The 15414-nt window shown below is 37.3% G+C and overlaps 1 protein-coding gene and 1 long non-coding RNA gene across 2 annotated transcripts; one reads left to right on the forward strand and one right to left on the reverse strand.

The window, feature by feature from the left end:
* Positions 1–1714: 1714 nt before the first annotated feature.
* Positions 1715–9283, forward strand: LOC133730880 (probable LRR receptor-like serine/threonine-protein kinase At1g05700). Its single transcript, XM_062158388.1, has 7 exons — positions 1715–2054; positions 2437–2575; positions 2670–2741; positions 2888–2959; positions 8501–8578; positions 8768–8916; positions 9066–9283. The coding sequence occupies exons 1-7, from the start codon at positions 1796–1798 to the stop codon at positions 9281–9283; spliced, it is 987 nt and encodes a 328-aa protein (XP_062014372.1). The 5' UTR covers positions 1715–1795.
* On the reverse strand, positions 3604–5858 carry LOC133734391 (uncharacterized). The gene is made up of 3 exons (XR_009858248.1): positions 5144–5858; positions 4366–4438; positions 3604–3694 (listed from the first exon to the last, which is right to left on the reverse strand). It is a non-coding gene; the product is annotated as an uncharacterized LOC133734391 (long non-coding RNA).
* Positions 9284–15414: the final 6131 nt, after the last annotated feature.

Genomic DNA, 15414 nt, shown 5'->3' on the forward strand with positions numbered 1-15414 from the left:
ATCATACGCTCCAAAGAGCAACCCATATCAATTCAAAGAAAATGGAAAAACCGATCGTTGGATGAGTTTATTACAATAAATATAAGTGTGGTACAAAATTTAGCCAATTTCACCATATTTTCGAATCCGATCGGATTGGTCAACCGTAGTCACTTATATGTTTTATTGGTTGACCGATGGCTTGGCAACCGCGAAACGTGCTTATTTTTTCACATCACGTTTGTATACATTCCATTGATGGATGTGCGTGGACATAAGATAAAAAAAATTTAATTTTAATTACAAACACATTGGACTATACCAATTTTATTCCTAAAGTTATATGACTTATACATTGCATTTAAATTGTTTAAGTTCATTCTAAAGCAACCATGAAGTGGAAAATGAATTCGGAGAAACCAACCGCTCGATGAAGAGATTGTAATGTTTTATGGTGGTTTTAGAAAATCCAGCCAATTTGGTTCTCGTTTCGAATTCGATCAACTAGGTCAAATGTAGTTACTCTTATAAACTTATATTTATATATCATACACTACAAAGAGCAACCCCTATCAATTCAGAGCATCTCAACTAGACTTCTATCTTAGGTCTTTAGCTATATTGGATAGCATGTTTAATTTTTTATTAATTTTCAAAGTTGCACTAGACTCCTAAGGGCATCTTCAACAGTTAAAGCTATTTTCATAGCTAAATTATCTAAAAAATTAAATTTAGTTAGCAAATTTTTAACTTTTGCTCCAGTAGTGTTAGCTAAATGAAAAAAAAAAAAAAAAAAGTGAGAGCAAGATAGTTAAAAGATAAAATGAAGAGCTACTTAGAGTATCTCTAACAATACTAGCAATTTTTTAGTCAAATTTTAGCCAAAGTAACTGAAAAGTAATTTTTTTATAGCCACTTTTATGATACTTATGCATTACTTTTCTCTATTTTAGCTAGTTTTGAATTTATATCATCTATTGATAAAAGAAAAAATAATTTAAATGTATTTATAAATTACATTGAATAACTTAAGATGAATGTTTTAAATTAACAAAAATAATAAAAAGCATCATCTCGCTCTCTATATTTAAGAGTCCTTCAAGTTGTTGCTATTGTTGTTGTTGTTGATGTTGTTTTAGGTATTAAGCAAAATGTAGAATTTACCCCTTTCTCTGGGCCCACTTGTTGAGTTTGTGGTTGTCAGGTCACCCTTAATGTCCAATTTGGATGTCTCAGAAAAATTTGGACACGACTGATTAAAATTGAGAGCATGGGGTGTGTTACTGATCATATTGAAAGGAGATTGACTAATATGTTGTACATGTTACGTATAAGCCACAGGGTGGTAAATTGAAATTTGTCCTAAAAATTAAGGATACAACTAAATTATTTTTGTTTCTTTATCCAATATATGTGTGTAAGTGGAGTAAATGGCCTTTGAAACATTAATAATTTTGTAGTAGTAACATATGTGCATATATATATTTTGGCATGAGCTTATGATAATTTTGATGTTTAATGAACTTCCATTCAGCAAAATATGCATTTTCCTTTCCTTCCAGTTTTCTGATGAAATATATATATATTCAGGTACCCAGACGATGTCATTGATCGTCTCTGGTATCGTTGTTACGAATTGAAGGTGGTTGGAAACAACTAAGTACTTCGTCCGTCATCGACATGGATGCAGTTTACCAACTCCCATCTCGTGTCATGAGTACCGCTGTCCGCTGCCACGCCAAACGATATTTCAAGCAAATATCTGAATTTCTTCTTTACGCCTGTCATCGGTAAAAATGTATCATATTATATATATATGCACTTTGCAGAAGTTGAAGAGTACAGCGCCAGCTGGTCTAGAGAGCTCACTATTACCATGAATGGAAAGTTTATTTCTACGCCATTTGATCCACATTACTTGAGGACAACAATGACTAACACCACGTTTACTGCGGAAGGAGGAAAGTATTATTTTTCAATATCTACTCCGGGGACAACGTATCAACCGATCCTGAACGCCTTTGAGATTTATATGGCAAAAGAATTTTTAGTATCAGAAACAAACCAGCAAGACGGTACATAATTCTTCCTCGTACAATCTTTAATTTCAGTGTTTCCGGTGAACGATGTCATCGATGAACACTAAAATACTCGCGTGAGAACATCCAATCATCAAATGATATTCACTTTTTCTGATTTCTGACAAATTTGATTCTAAAATGAGATTTCAAAATTAGACAGTTGGGATCATTAATTGAAACATATTGTTTGTCACCCGAACACTGCTAGGATCTCTTTTTCATTTATCAGAAGGGTAGAGATCATCTTATGAAAGGCTTTTACCATTTTTCACAGATACAATGTTTGTATGTGCGTGGTAGTTTACTTCCTTAATTACTCCCTATGGATATATTGATAATTTTATGAGATCCTTGCGTTTGTATCTAAAAATATTAGTTGAAGCAATTACGAACCTCAAGTCAACTTATAAAATCATTAAGAATTGGCAAGGAGATCCGTGCAACCCTCAAGTTTACCTGTGGGAAGGTGTGAAGTGCAGCTATTCTGACAATGACTCCGCACGAATCATATCCCTGTGAGTATAGATATATATGCAGATGTATATAGTTTGCTTAGTTAAATGACTTAAATCACTTACCGAAATAAGCTGCACAACAAGCCATCTGCAGGGATTTGTCACAGAGTGGACTAACCGGAGAGATAGCTGCTTCTATAGCTAATCTCACAATGATACAGACTTTGTAAGTATATTCATCTTTGATATGTACAAGTCAATTCTGAGTTTCTCTTTGTAGGCAACTAAGACATGCCATATGGTGAAAGTTCAATCGACACAATTGATCTCTATCTAATTTTAACGGATTTGAGCTGCCATATATGATTTCAGGGATTTATCAAACAACAACTTATCCGGACAAATTCCAGAATATTTGTCGCAGTTGCCAAAGTTAAATGTCTTGTAGAGGAAGTTAAACGTTTAGTTGAGTCTTTTGAGTTTTGTAGTAGCCATTTTGTTAAGCGAGAAAGCAACCAGGTCGCTCACCGTTTAGCAAAAGAGGCTTTGAAAGTTAGTCAACCGTTTCTTTGTTTAGAATTTGGGCCTCCTTGGCTCATCCAGTGTGTCAGTATAGACTTTGTGTCTGAAGTCTAAGTGGGCGAGATTCACTTATCCTTGTAGGATCTTGTACCCACTCTCATTGTATTGAAGTTCATTATGAATGAAGTTCTTTTTCGATCAAAAAAAAAAAGTTAAATGTCTTGTAAGTAATTATTTGATTGTACATAAATGTTAACATAATAACACATTTTCCAGTGAGGTTAGGGGGTTCTGTTGTATTTGAATTTTTATTGTGTTCTAAAGATTCCTGTGGAATCAACCCATAAAACTATCTTGGTAGGTCTAGAATTCCATCTTCATATTTCAGACGTACGTAACGTAGCTTTGTAATTTGGAAAGAACTTGTCACGCCCCGAATTTTGAATAATAAATTCAAATCCGAAACATGAATAATTACAATTACAAAATCCAAATCTCGAAACTTCGAGTTCATTATTACAATCCACTCTCACAAGCAATATTGTAAAGCTCAAATGAGCATAACACACCTCACAACTTACAATTGCTGTAAAACTCTAACAATTGCTTTAACCGCACGATCACCGTCCTGGTTCTCCTGTCCTATAGGATTACCCGCTACACAATTTGAATAGTGTACCGGGAGTTGCAACAACACAAAACCCGGTAAGCTTTTGACAGCTAGTATGAGTAAACAAGAAAGAACTGTTGATTTATTAAATTACAAGACCACCACAAACCCACGTTACTTTCTCACTCTCATATATATATATATAGACACTTATGAGTTACTCTCAATTTCCCCCATAATGTCACTCAATATTTGGCAGACAGACTAGAGCTCTAACTGATCGTTTCCACCTACCCGGCGCGAGAGCGTGGTTCACGATTTAATACTATTCAGTTCCACCTACCCGGCGCGAGAGCGTGGTTCGCTGATAGTATGCCATGGTCACCCCGTGACCTATTGATCTCCACAGATCACAACAATTTATTGTTCCTCAACAATAAAACTCAACATCTCTCTCAATATATTGTTTCACAACAATAAACTCAATACCCCTCACAATATATTGTTTCTCAACAATAAACTCAATACCCCTCACAATATATTGTTTCTCAACAATAAACTCAACACAACTCCAACAATACATATTATTTCACGTAATAATATATATACAGACATTCACACAGGAATGTCTAATACACCAACAATAGTTCATATGATTGCAAAATAAAGCAATTAAATATATTGGGTTCGTAATATGAACCACGTGAGGTTTACTCACCTCCAATTCCAGCTGCGTCTTCTAAAAGCCACATATCCATCTGAATCGTCCACCAACTCGATTCGTCAATCACCTAATCAGATACTATCTTGACTTAGTAAATTACTCATAAACCACACATATACTGAAATCCAACGGTCGGATTCTAATTATATGATGATCCGACGGTCGAATCTTAATTTAATGATGATCCAACGGTCAGATCCTCACGGATCGCCCTTAGGATCATCCTCCAAAATTATAATGAAGATCCAACGGTCAGATCTTCTTGAATCGTCCTTACTAACATCTTCACAAAATTATACGAAAATCCGACGGTTAGATTCTCACGAATCGCCTTCCGAATCACTATTTCACAATTATACGAAGATCCAACGGTCGGATCTTCGCCCATGACCACACAAAGTCATCGGGACAGTCATACGATCATCGTATCAAAACTACAAGTCCATCTGACGGTCCTAACTTCACATATCACAAATCTAACGATCGAAATCGATCGAAACTTAAAAATTCATAACTTCATCATACGATATCCAAAAATTATGAATTATATATGCAAACGATCGTATCGACACGTAGAACACAAAAATGGACAGAAACTGTCCTTGGGGTGGCCGGAGGTCGCCGGAAACCACCATCACAGTGGCGGCACCGCCACCCATCCAAAGTCAAAATTAGACAAAACTCCCAACATGAAAGTTCTTCATCTTAACTCGAATTGAAACTTTCATAACTACACCAAAGTCAGATTATGAGCCAAAAAGTAGAATTTTACCTCGCAAGTTTTGAAACCCGAAGAACCCTAGTTTCCCAATCTTCAAAATTCGATCACCCCGGATCAAATCGCTGCAAGCCTTCTTGGGGATAGCTTCTACTTCCTCTGGGCTAGAAAAGACCTCAAAGAACTCGAGCTATAGTGGCCGGAGCTGGGAGAACCAAGGTGGCGAAGGAAGACGATTTCCAGCTCGGGCTGTGCGGCTTCTCGGTCTTCTAGCGGCCACCACGATGGTTATCTCAAGTCGATGTCTTCTGGAAAGTTGTAGAAAACTTCACGGTGAGAAAAATTTCTTTTGGAATCAGGTCGATCGGAGGCCTGTAGAGGAAGATATGACCAGACAAAGTAGAGCCCAGAAAAAGTGGGGAAGAGCGATTTCGTCTCCGACGAGGCTCTCTTCTCGACCTTGTAGAGCCTCATACAGCTCGTATTTCACTTCGATTTCTTCTACAAACTCGTAAAGGGGGTCGAGACCAGAAAACCCCACTTTGTTTCACATCAATCGGTGGCCGGATGAGGAAGAACGAAGGTGACGAAGGGAGGGGGTCGCGGCTGGGCTCGGGAGAGAAATGGGGAGAAATTTCTGGAGTTCCAGAAATTCTGTCCTCATTTGCAATATTCGGATTTTTTTTCATATTTATAGAAAATCCCAATTTTCAAATATTCGTAACTTATTCATACGAACTCCGAATATTGCGTTCCATATGTCCACGAACTCGTATCGACGCGCTCTACAACTTTCATGAAGGAAGTTTTCCGAAATTCCATACGTATAAAAAGTCAATTTTTGAGACGCTCCTAAATACGTACGATTTCGAAATAAAATCGTTCAAACTAATTCCACCACTTCTCCAAGCCTCGTACTCGCTCCCACTATCGTGAAATCATTTCTAAAAAAACAACGGAATTTAATTTGGATTTTTTTCGGGGTATTACAGAACTCTTCTATCCTTAGTTGCTACTTGATCACTATTTTTTATTTTTGGCAAGAAGGTGTAAATTATTTATAAATATGAATCCGGCTATGATGAGAAATAAGAAATGCTTCTCTATTTTCTTTATCATCCATGGTTCAGTTAAGAATTTCCATTGGTATGTCAATAAAACATTCCTACATGCTATTGCATCAATATCAAATTGATTGTCTTCTTCATTTCTATTACAAGTATAAGGAATAGAGTTTTTTTTTTTGTTAGAACATTCATATTTGCTCATCTGACCTCTCATGCTCTTTACACCTTATATTTACTTTTAAAAGGTAAGATTTGGTAAATAAATCTCTTTTTGATACCTAACTTAGCTTAGTCATATGAGAAAATGTTCCCGATCGTTACACATGAGCTTTAACACACCCATAATTGTTTACTAGCCCTTTAACATGTGCTCCGCACATGTCAATTGACTTTTATTTTTATTTTTTTAATTTTAAAAAGTTATCTCTCCTTATATTGGGGAAGTTTCTCCTTTTTTAATGGAAAGTATTGTAAATTTTTGAAATATGACATAGTCAATTGACTATCTTATCCTCATATAGAAATAATTTATTTATTAATATATATATTATGTGAGGACAAATATGGTAGTTCAAAAATTTAACCATTCCTTTGAGAATTGGCTTAATTATATAAGATTTACCCAAAAAAAAATATCATTATTGAAAAATGGTTAGAGCTTATAACTAATTAAAAATTCTTAAGTACTTTTTAAAGCATAATATTTCATGCTTAAGTAAGAGTTTCTTAGACCTAGTTTTCATGTCTTATGGTTGCTGGCAATTCAACTAAGGTTGTAGAATTAAATTTGCTCATTCTCTTGTTCTTATTTAGATTTGCCTTATGTGTTTCGTAAACTTATTCCAAGTTAGTTTAAACTTTAAACGAGGGCTTTCTATCCCTCATTTCTTGATCTTGTATACTGATGAGAAATAATTTTGTACAATCTCTGTTGCCTCTTGCACCGTAGTTTTGTTCTTATATAATTCGCCAAGCAATTATAGTTTTGTTCTTATATAATTCGCCAAGTAATTATATATGCATTTTCTTTTAATTACTTCTTCATCAAAAGCTTTCATGAGAAGGAAAATGATAAGTGTGAAATGAGATTTTAAAAATAAATGTGAATAATAAAAATAAATATGAATTGTGTTTATATTATTATTAAGCTTTGGAGAGAGTAAAAATATAAAATTTATTGTTTGTAACAATAATTTTATATGAGGACACATGTGTCTTTTAATAATTAAAAAATAAGAAAAATTTAGTGAGTAGGTAAGATTTTCAAAAAAAATGAGTAGATTATCATTCAGGGTTTCTCCTAAAACCAATGCTTACATTCCCGGAAACCAATTAATAAGGGTATTTTTAAATGTACCCAGCAAATATCTAAGTAAACCCAACAATATATTTATTTTTAAATATTTTTAATTAAACAAACTGATTTCTCCAAACTATCCCCATCTTGAAAACGATATACCCAGCAAAAAGAAACTCATTGACAAACAAAACTTACCCAACTCTTTATAACCGGTCATCTCCATCAATCCCCCAGTTTCTATTTCAAATTTTCAATCCCAACAAAGAGTTTATTATAAAAGCACTATCAATATTTTATCAATTCATTTCTCGTCCTCCAAACTCGAGTGAGTGAATGAAGTAATGAGCATAAAGATATCAAGCAACTTCCCCAGTTAACAAGGACTTTGAATGGGATGCCCAGATTAGACAAAAATGAAGTGTGAAGTGATTTTGTTTCTCTCTTTGTATTGATTATTTTAAATTGGTAGAGAAGCTTTAAATTTGAATAAAACATTAAGAATTTGCAGAAACTTAATTATTTGTGGTTATGTCGGCTCGATTGACAAATAAAGTTCTGAAGGAATGAGATGAATATATATATATATATATATATATATATATATATATATATATATATATATTAGACCACGATCGACAGTTGAAGAAATAATTTAAGCGACCTCCTTAATGATGATGATGATGATCTGGGCAAGAGAAAGATGTGAAAACATCATATCAGTGCATTCTATGAATCATGGCTGACTCGAAATTGTTGAAGTCAATGAGTAGAACAGCGTTGTATTCTTTCTTTTGGTCTGTAGAAGCGCAAAGCAGTTGCTGGGTATATTTTATGAGGGTATTTTGGGAATAATTGATGTGTTTAATTAGATGTAATTAAATATATAAAAAATAATTACATTGCTGGATATACTTAGATTTTTGCTGCGTACATTTAGAAAGACCCATTTATAAATGTTATATTTTGATGTTTCATAGATTTGTTAAAAGACCAGTAGTGGACCTAGTGGTGATAGATCATAAAATCCATAGTTTACATGTGCAGAAACTTGGAGAACAATGAGCTCACAGGTTCAGTTCTTGTCGGGCTTATAGCAAAAGGAAAGGATGGTTTGTCATTGAGGTATGTACATGATGGATATTAATAATTTCTGTTTAACTGGAGCCTTAACTTGTGTTAGAATAGAAGTTAACAATTACACCACAAATGTTCTCTTTTTAATTTCAGATTTCTTTCTCTTGAAATACAAGATGGCAGGAATTATAATATTATCATTGCCATCAATTAATAATTGTTTATTCTTTTGTACAGTTTGTGCGGAAATCCAAGTTTATCAAAGCAGGTTCCTTACGAGAAGAAGAAGAACAAGTTTTCTGTTCCGGTCGTCGTGTCAATTATTGTAATGTTGTTGGTCTCATCCATTGCAGCAGCTATATTGTGGAAATTAAAAAAGGGTCATGGTAAACTCCAAAAATTTATGCTAGTTACCAAAATTGCAAGATTTACTAATGTCCGACTTTTGGGATATACACTATACATCCTAACAATGTGATATACGAAGATTAAGGATAGTACTAAGGTCTTCTTTTCTTTGGTTTATGTGGTTTAGCTGTTTGGAAGTACAGGAGAGTTGATAAGGGACATGATGTGTTTTTGAGTTTTAGAGGTCAGGATACACGCAAAGGCCTTGCACGTAATCTGTACGAAGCTTTAGAGGAAAAAGGAATCAAGACATTTTTTGATGATGAAACGCTCAAGGCGGGAGATGAAATAGCACTTGCACTTCTCGATGCAATAGAAGCATGTTGGTGCATAAAAATTCCGTAGAGGAGTTTGACTCACCAATGAATGCGGACTGGAGCGGGAGCTGACCGGGAACGATCGAGAAGCTTACCTCGAGCGTTGACCTGGAGTTTGACCGTCAGCTCGAGGAGAAGGGGGGGTACCTACAGAAAACTCTCCGATGCCTAAGTCAGTATGTTTCTTAGTAATGGAGCAGAGAGAATTGGAATTCGATGGTTTACCTGGTCAGTATGCCCCCTATTTATAGATGAGGGAGAGCTTGCACCACAAGTCGCGTTTAATATCGCCATTACTCCGCGTTATTGAATAACGCCGTTATTCCGCGTTATGGCGTTATTGAATAACGCCGTTACTCCGCGTTATGGCGTTATTGAATAACGCCGTTACTCCGCGTTAGTTATTGAATAACGCCATTACTCCGCGTTATGGCGTTATTGAATAACGTCGTTACTCCGCGTTATGGCGTTATTGAATAACGTCATTACTCCGCGTTAGTTATTGAATAACGTCATTACTCCGCGTTATGGCGTTACTCCGCGTTATGGCGTTATTGAATAACGTCGTTACTCCGCATTATGGCGTTATTGAATAACGCCGTTACTCCGCGTTATTGAATAACGCCATTACTCCGCGTTATTGAATAACGCCATCATGCCACGTTATCACGTCCACGCCGCCTTCTTCATTGTGGCACTAATAACGGTAATTGCCACCACATTCATGACTGCCATTGTCCGCGTACTTATGGCAAGGGTCAGTTGGCATAATGATGAGTCCAAAAATCATCGATTACCCCCACAATGCCCCCAAATTTTCTCTTTGGACACTCGTCCTAAGAGGAAATTTCTAAAATCTGGCCTCGACCCCAACCCGAGCCCAACTCTGAGGTTCCCTCTGTCAACGCCGTATGATCTCTTTCTCCTACCAGCCTCGATGCGGTTATCACCTTGGAATTTACGAATCCTCTAGAGTTCACCTCCTCAACGATAGCTTTTTCCCTCGTCGAGAGCCTTTTTCCTTGCAAAGAGATTTTTTCTCATCGAGAGCATTGTTCTTCGCTAAGAGCTTTCCGTACCGAGAGCCTTTTCGTCGTCGAGAGCTTTTTTCATTGACGGTGTTTTTTCTTTTATTGCGAGCTTTCCTCGTCAAGAGATCTTCCTCGTTATTGCCCCCATGTTCAATAACAATGAAAAAAAACACAAATTTACTCAGAGCAACAAGAGTTCGAAATCAAACCGTATATGATGAACTCATGGATTGCCCTCAAGGCAAAGAAGTAGTTTTGTATGGGACACAAAGTTGCCCCCATTTTCCTTCAAGTCCAATAAACAATATATTATTTATTTTGGCCACCGGCCTCATACATTCCTTTTGGGCCACAGGCCTTACACATACATTTTGGCCTCCGGCCTCATACATTTCGTTTGGCCACCGGCCTCACACATACACTTTGGCCACCGGCCTCATGCATTATTTCGGCCACCAGCCTCATGTATTATTTCGGCCACCGGCCTTGCGCTTATATTCTAGCCACTGGCCTCATGTATTTATTATGAAATGAGATTCGGTTATAACTATCCCCGTTTGTTCGACGGGCAAGGTTTACCATTAAATCACACGAGTTAAGCAAATAATATTTTATTTATTCTGGCCACTGGCCGCAAATACATTTCAAATACAAAAGAAAGTGAAAATCAAACAAATAATTATTAAAAGAAAGACCATCAGTCTATGTTACCTGGTTTTTGCCCCCTCGACCCTTATAATAATATCATCCATGTCTCTTGGCGGGTCGCGTAATAGATTTTCATATAGGGGTGTACCTGGGAAGAGTCCTTCTCGAAAGGCGATTGCCGCGCATTGAGGGTCACAATTGACGTGCATCATCTCTGCCTTGAATCTCTTGAAGAAATACTCGATTTTCTCTCCTACTTTTTGCTTGGTGTTGAATAAGGTCGCCATGTCCTTTTTTTGCTTGCGACTGCAGAAATATTGAGAGATGAAGGTTTGGCTCAATGTTTCGAAATCTGGGATTGATTGGGGCTTGAGGTCTTGGAACCATGTCGATGCGGTCCCTGTGAGGCTTAAAGGGAAAAGTTTGCACATCAGTTTCTCGTTGGTTGTCTCGATGGACATCTGCTGTTTGTACCCCTTGATGTGGTCTACCGGATCGGTAGTCCCGTCATACTTTTGGAAAACGGGGGTGATGAACCTGCGAGGTTTCGCCGCATTGAGGATGTCAGTGGTGAATGGAGACGCACCGACGTGTCTAGCGATTTCGGCCACGAGTTCTAGAGGGTCGACACGCTTGCATGCATCAATCATTTTTTCCATCTTTTCGCGCCACGATTCGTCACGTGTTATCTTGGATTGGCCTAGTCTGGCTCCGCCGCTGGCACCCACATTTGCTATTACGTTGTTGGTTTGGGGATGGTCACTGCCAGTGTCGTCATCTGACGAGTCGCTATCAAGTTGTAGAATTTTTTCGAGTTTTTGCCGTCGGCGGGCCTCGCGGTCCTGTTTTTCCTTCCAGAGCTGCTTGAGCTCTTGTCTCAACCTTTGCGTCTCGTCAACCGGAGGCAAGTTCAGAACGCCAATTGGGTCCGGGATGGACCCATTTGAGGGCTGGTAGGGCAAAATTTCGTCACTTCCAGTCCTCAGTGACAAAAATGGGATCCCGTCAGGGCCAGCTCCCGCCATCACTTTTTAGGGAAAAGTGTTTCCCACAGACGGCGCCACTTGTTGGTGCAGAAAAATTCCGTAGAGGAGTTTGACTCACCAATGAATGCGGACTGGAGCGGGAGCTGACCGGGAACGATCGAGAAGCTTACCTCGAGCGTTGACCTGGAGTTTGACCGTCAGCTCGAGGAGAAGGGGGGGTACTTACAGAAAACTCTCCGATGCCTAAGTCAGTATGTTTCTTAGTAATGGAGCAGAGAGAATTGGAATTCGATGGTTTACCTGGTCAGTATGCCCCCTATTTATAGATGAGGGAGAGCTTGCACCACAAGTCGCGTTTAATATCGCCATTACTCCGCGTTATTGAATAACGCCGTTATTCCGCGTTATGGCGTTATTGAATAACGCCGTTACTCCGCGTTATGGCGTTATTCAATAACGCCGTTACTCCGCGTTAGTTATTGAATAACGCCATTACTCCGCGTTATGGCGTTATTGAATAACGTTCAATAACGCCGTTACTCCGCGTTAGTTATTGAATAACGCCATTACTCCGCGTTATGGCGTTATTGAATAACGTCGTTACTCCGCGTTATGGCGTTATTGAATAACGTCGTTACTCCGCGTTATGGCGTTATTGAATAACGTCGTTACTCCGCGTTATGGCGTTATTGAATAACGTCGTTACTCCGCGTTATGGCGTTATTGAATAACGTCATTACTCCGCGTTAGTTATTGAATAACGTCATTACTCTGCGTTATGGCGTTACTCCGCGTTATGGCGTTATTGAATAACGTCGTTACTCCGCATTATGGCGTTATTCAATAACGCCGTTACTCCGCGTTATTGAATAACGTCATTACTCCGCGTTATTGAATAACGCCATCATGCCACGTTATCACGTCCACGCCGCCTTCTTCATTGTGGCACTAATAACGGTAATTGCCACCACATTCATGACTGCCATTGTCCGCGTACTTATGGCAAGGGTCAGTTGGCATAATGATGAGTCCAAAAATCGTCGATTACCCCCACAAAGCATCAAAGCTTTCGGTCATTATAATCTCAAAAAACTATGCTTCGTCAAGTTGGTGTTTGGGGGAACTTGTTAAAATCCTTGATTGTAAAAAGTCAAAGCATCCCAGTTTTTTACAATGTGGATCCATCACACGTACGACATCAATCTGATAGTTTTTCCCGTCAGAAGTGGATAGACAAAAAGGAGCTTCCCGCATGGCAAAAAGCTCTTACCGAAGTAGCAAGTTTGTCGGGATTTCATTACACGAACGGGTATGTTAAATACAAAAACTTTAGGGTAAAAGTTATAAATAGTCATTGACTCATTGTGGTTTAGAGTGATGCTCAAATTTAACTTTGTAGTTTAAAAATATGTAATTTTATCCACGTGGTTTGCAAAACTAATTAATATTGGTCTAAATGCTATTTTTGACAAAAATCCCTCATGTGCAAGGATAAATTTGTCATTTCAATTTAAAATAGTAAAAGCAATTAAATTAAATAGTATTTGAAAAATGAAACTAAAAAAATAGGAGGTTGTGAAATTCTGATTTTTATTTATTTTTAATTTCATTTCTTATAAAAATTTTAATTTATTTTGTTTTCGTTTTTTTTATTATATTGAGTTGACAAACTTATCCCTACACGTACATGACTTCCACATGTGCAAGTTTTTGTCAAAATTAGGTTTTGGACTAACTTTGATCAATTTCGCAAATCACAAGGGTAAAATTAAACGTTTAAGGTTAATATTGAGTATCATCCCAAATCATACGGACCATTTCTATAAAGCTGGTCGACATATATTCTTAAGCTAGCAAAGCATGCATATTGGTAAATTACCGGTATATATTTTTGCATTGTTTCAACAGGTATACAAATGTTGATTGGCCAAGTGTTTCCTAAATATATTTTCAAACTGACAGGTATGAATCTAAAATGATTGGCGACATTGCTAAACAAATATCAGATGTCAACGAGCAAAAGAAGAAAGAAGCTAGCTGGAAACTCAGTTTGATGGGTTTGACAAAATATCCCCACAAGGAGTGGCCGGGTCAGTCAGCGTCTCAGAAAGAAAGAGCGATGGAGTTGGTGGTTCACCAGTGTAATTGGTGTCCAGAGTGCAATGAAATAGCCCTTTAGATTTGATCTGATCTTCCCATGCCACTCGACTTTTGTTGCAGTTTTTAAGTTCTGTATTCTCATAGAATTCCATTTCTGTGTGAAGAGCGTTTGGATGTTCTCTTTCATTTAGTGTCAATATTGTATTTGCATATTTTTCATGTCGTTAAGTGTTGTAATCAAATAATGTAAGAATCAAGTATTTCTTTTGTACTAGAAACGGTTACACAACACAACACAACGTCACATCCAATGAATTTGGGTAGTTTGAGGTAGTTTATTTTAGGATTAATTCCTGTTTACCTACCTCAACTAATAGTCATTCTTCAAGTTAGTCCCTAAACTTTCAATTTCATCAAGAACACCCCTGGACTCCCAATTTTCATCAGCCATGTCCAATTATTCAAACTCCGTCCAAAATTTCCGTCAACTGATGACGTGGCAGAAGATAGAAGGGTAAAATTCTGATAATAACCCTATTTGATTATTTATAATAATAATTCAAAGCCAATGTTTTTAAAATGAAAATAAGGACTTATAGGAATAATATCTTCCACGATATTAAGTCTTGTATTCATACATAATCACAATTTCTTGACAGATTCTTTCTTCTATATGAACACAACATCTCCTCCAAGATTTTGAGACTCTGAGCCACAACATCAAGTTTTGTTTAGTTTTTTTTTTTTTTTTTTCCAACAGTCTGCAATCTAACTCTCTCTCTCAGATTGAGAGTCTCAGTATCTCGCACTCCAAAACCCAGTCCTTTAGTCTTTAATTCAAAATTCTGTCGACCACTGCGCGCTTCTCTATCCCCTTCCCCACCGATTTTCTATATCCAACTCATAGACATGATTTATTTCAATTCCTCATTCTACCAACGGAAACAGAGATTTTAGATTAAAGATTGTGAATTTGATCCTAGAAATAAACAAATCGAGTTAAACCAAGGCGTATATAGTTATATACCTGGAAAATGAACCTCGACCAGTCAATCCCTTCGATCTGAAGCAAAATGACTCTGATGGCTTCCAGGTTCCGTTTTCCGGCCAAGTTTAGTTTGCCCAGACCTAGTGTACGGATAGCTACGCATCTCGCACTTGATCAAATCGGAAATTGAATGGTGCTAGATTTGGCAGCCTCTCCAAGTTATATATTACAGTCAATCTATCTAATCCCATGGCCTTATCTCAAGCTTATCACTCCCAAGCATGCATTTTTCTTCTACAGATTCTTAAATTCAGAACTGCAGCAGGTTTCTAAACCCATATGCTTGACTCAATCTCTCATCTCCACTACCAAATTGGAAACCACAACACCAAAAATTCACAAATAA

Source organism: Rosa rugosa, chromosome 2 (genome assembly GCF_958449725.1).
Source record: "Rosa rugosa chromosome 2, drRosRugo1.1, whole genome shotgun sequence".
Classification (NCBI taxonomy): domain Eukaryota; kingdom Viridiplantae; phylum Streptophyta; class Magnoliopsida; order Rosales; family Rosaceae; genus Rosa; species Rosa rugosa.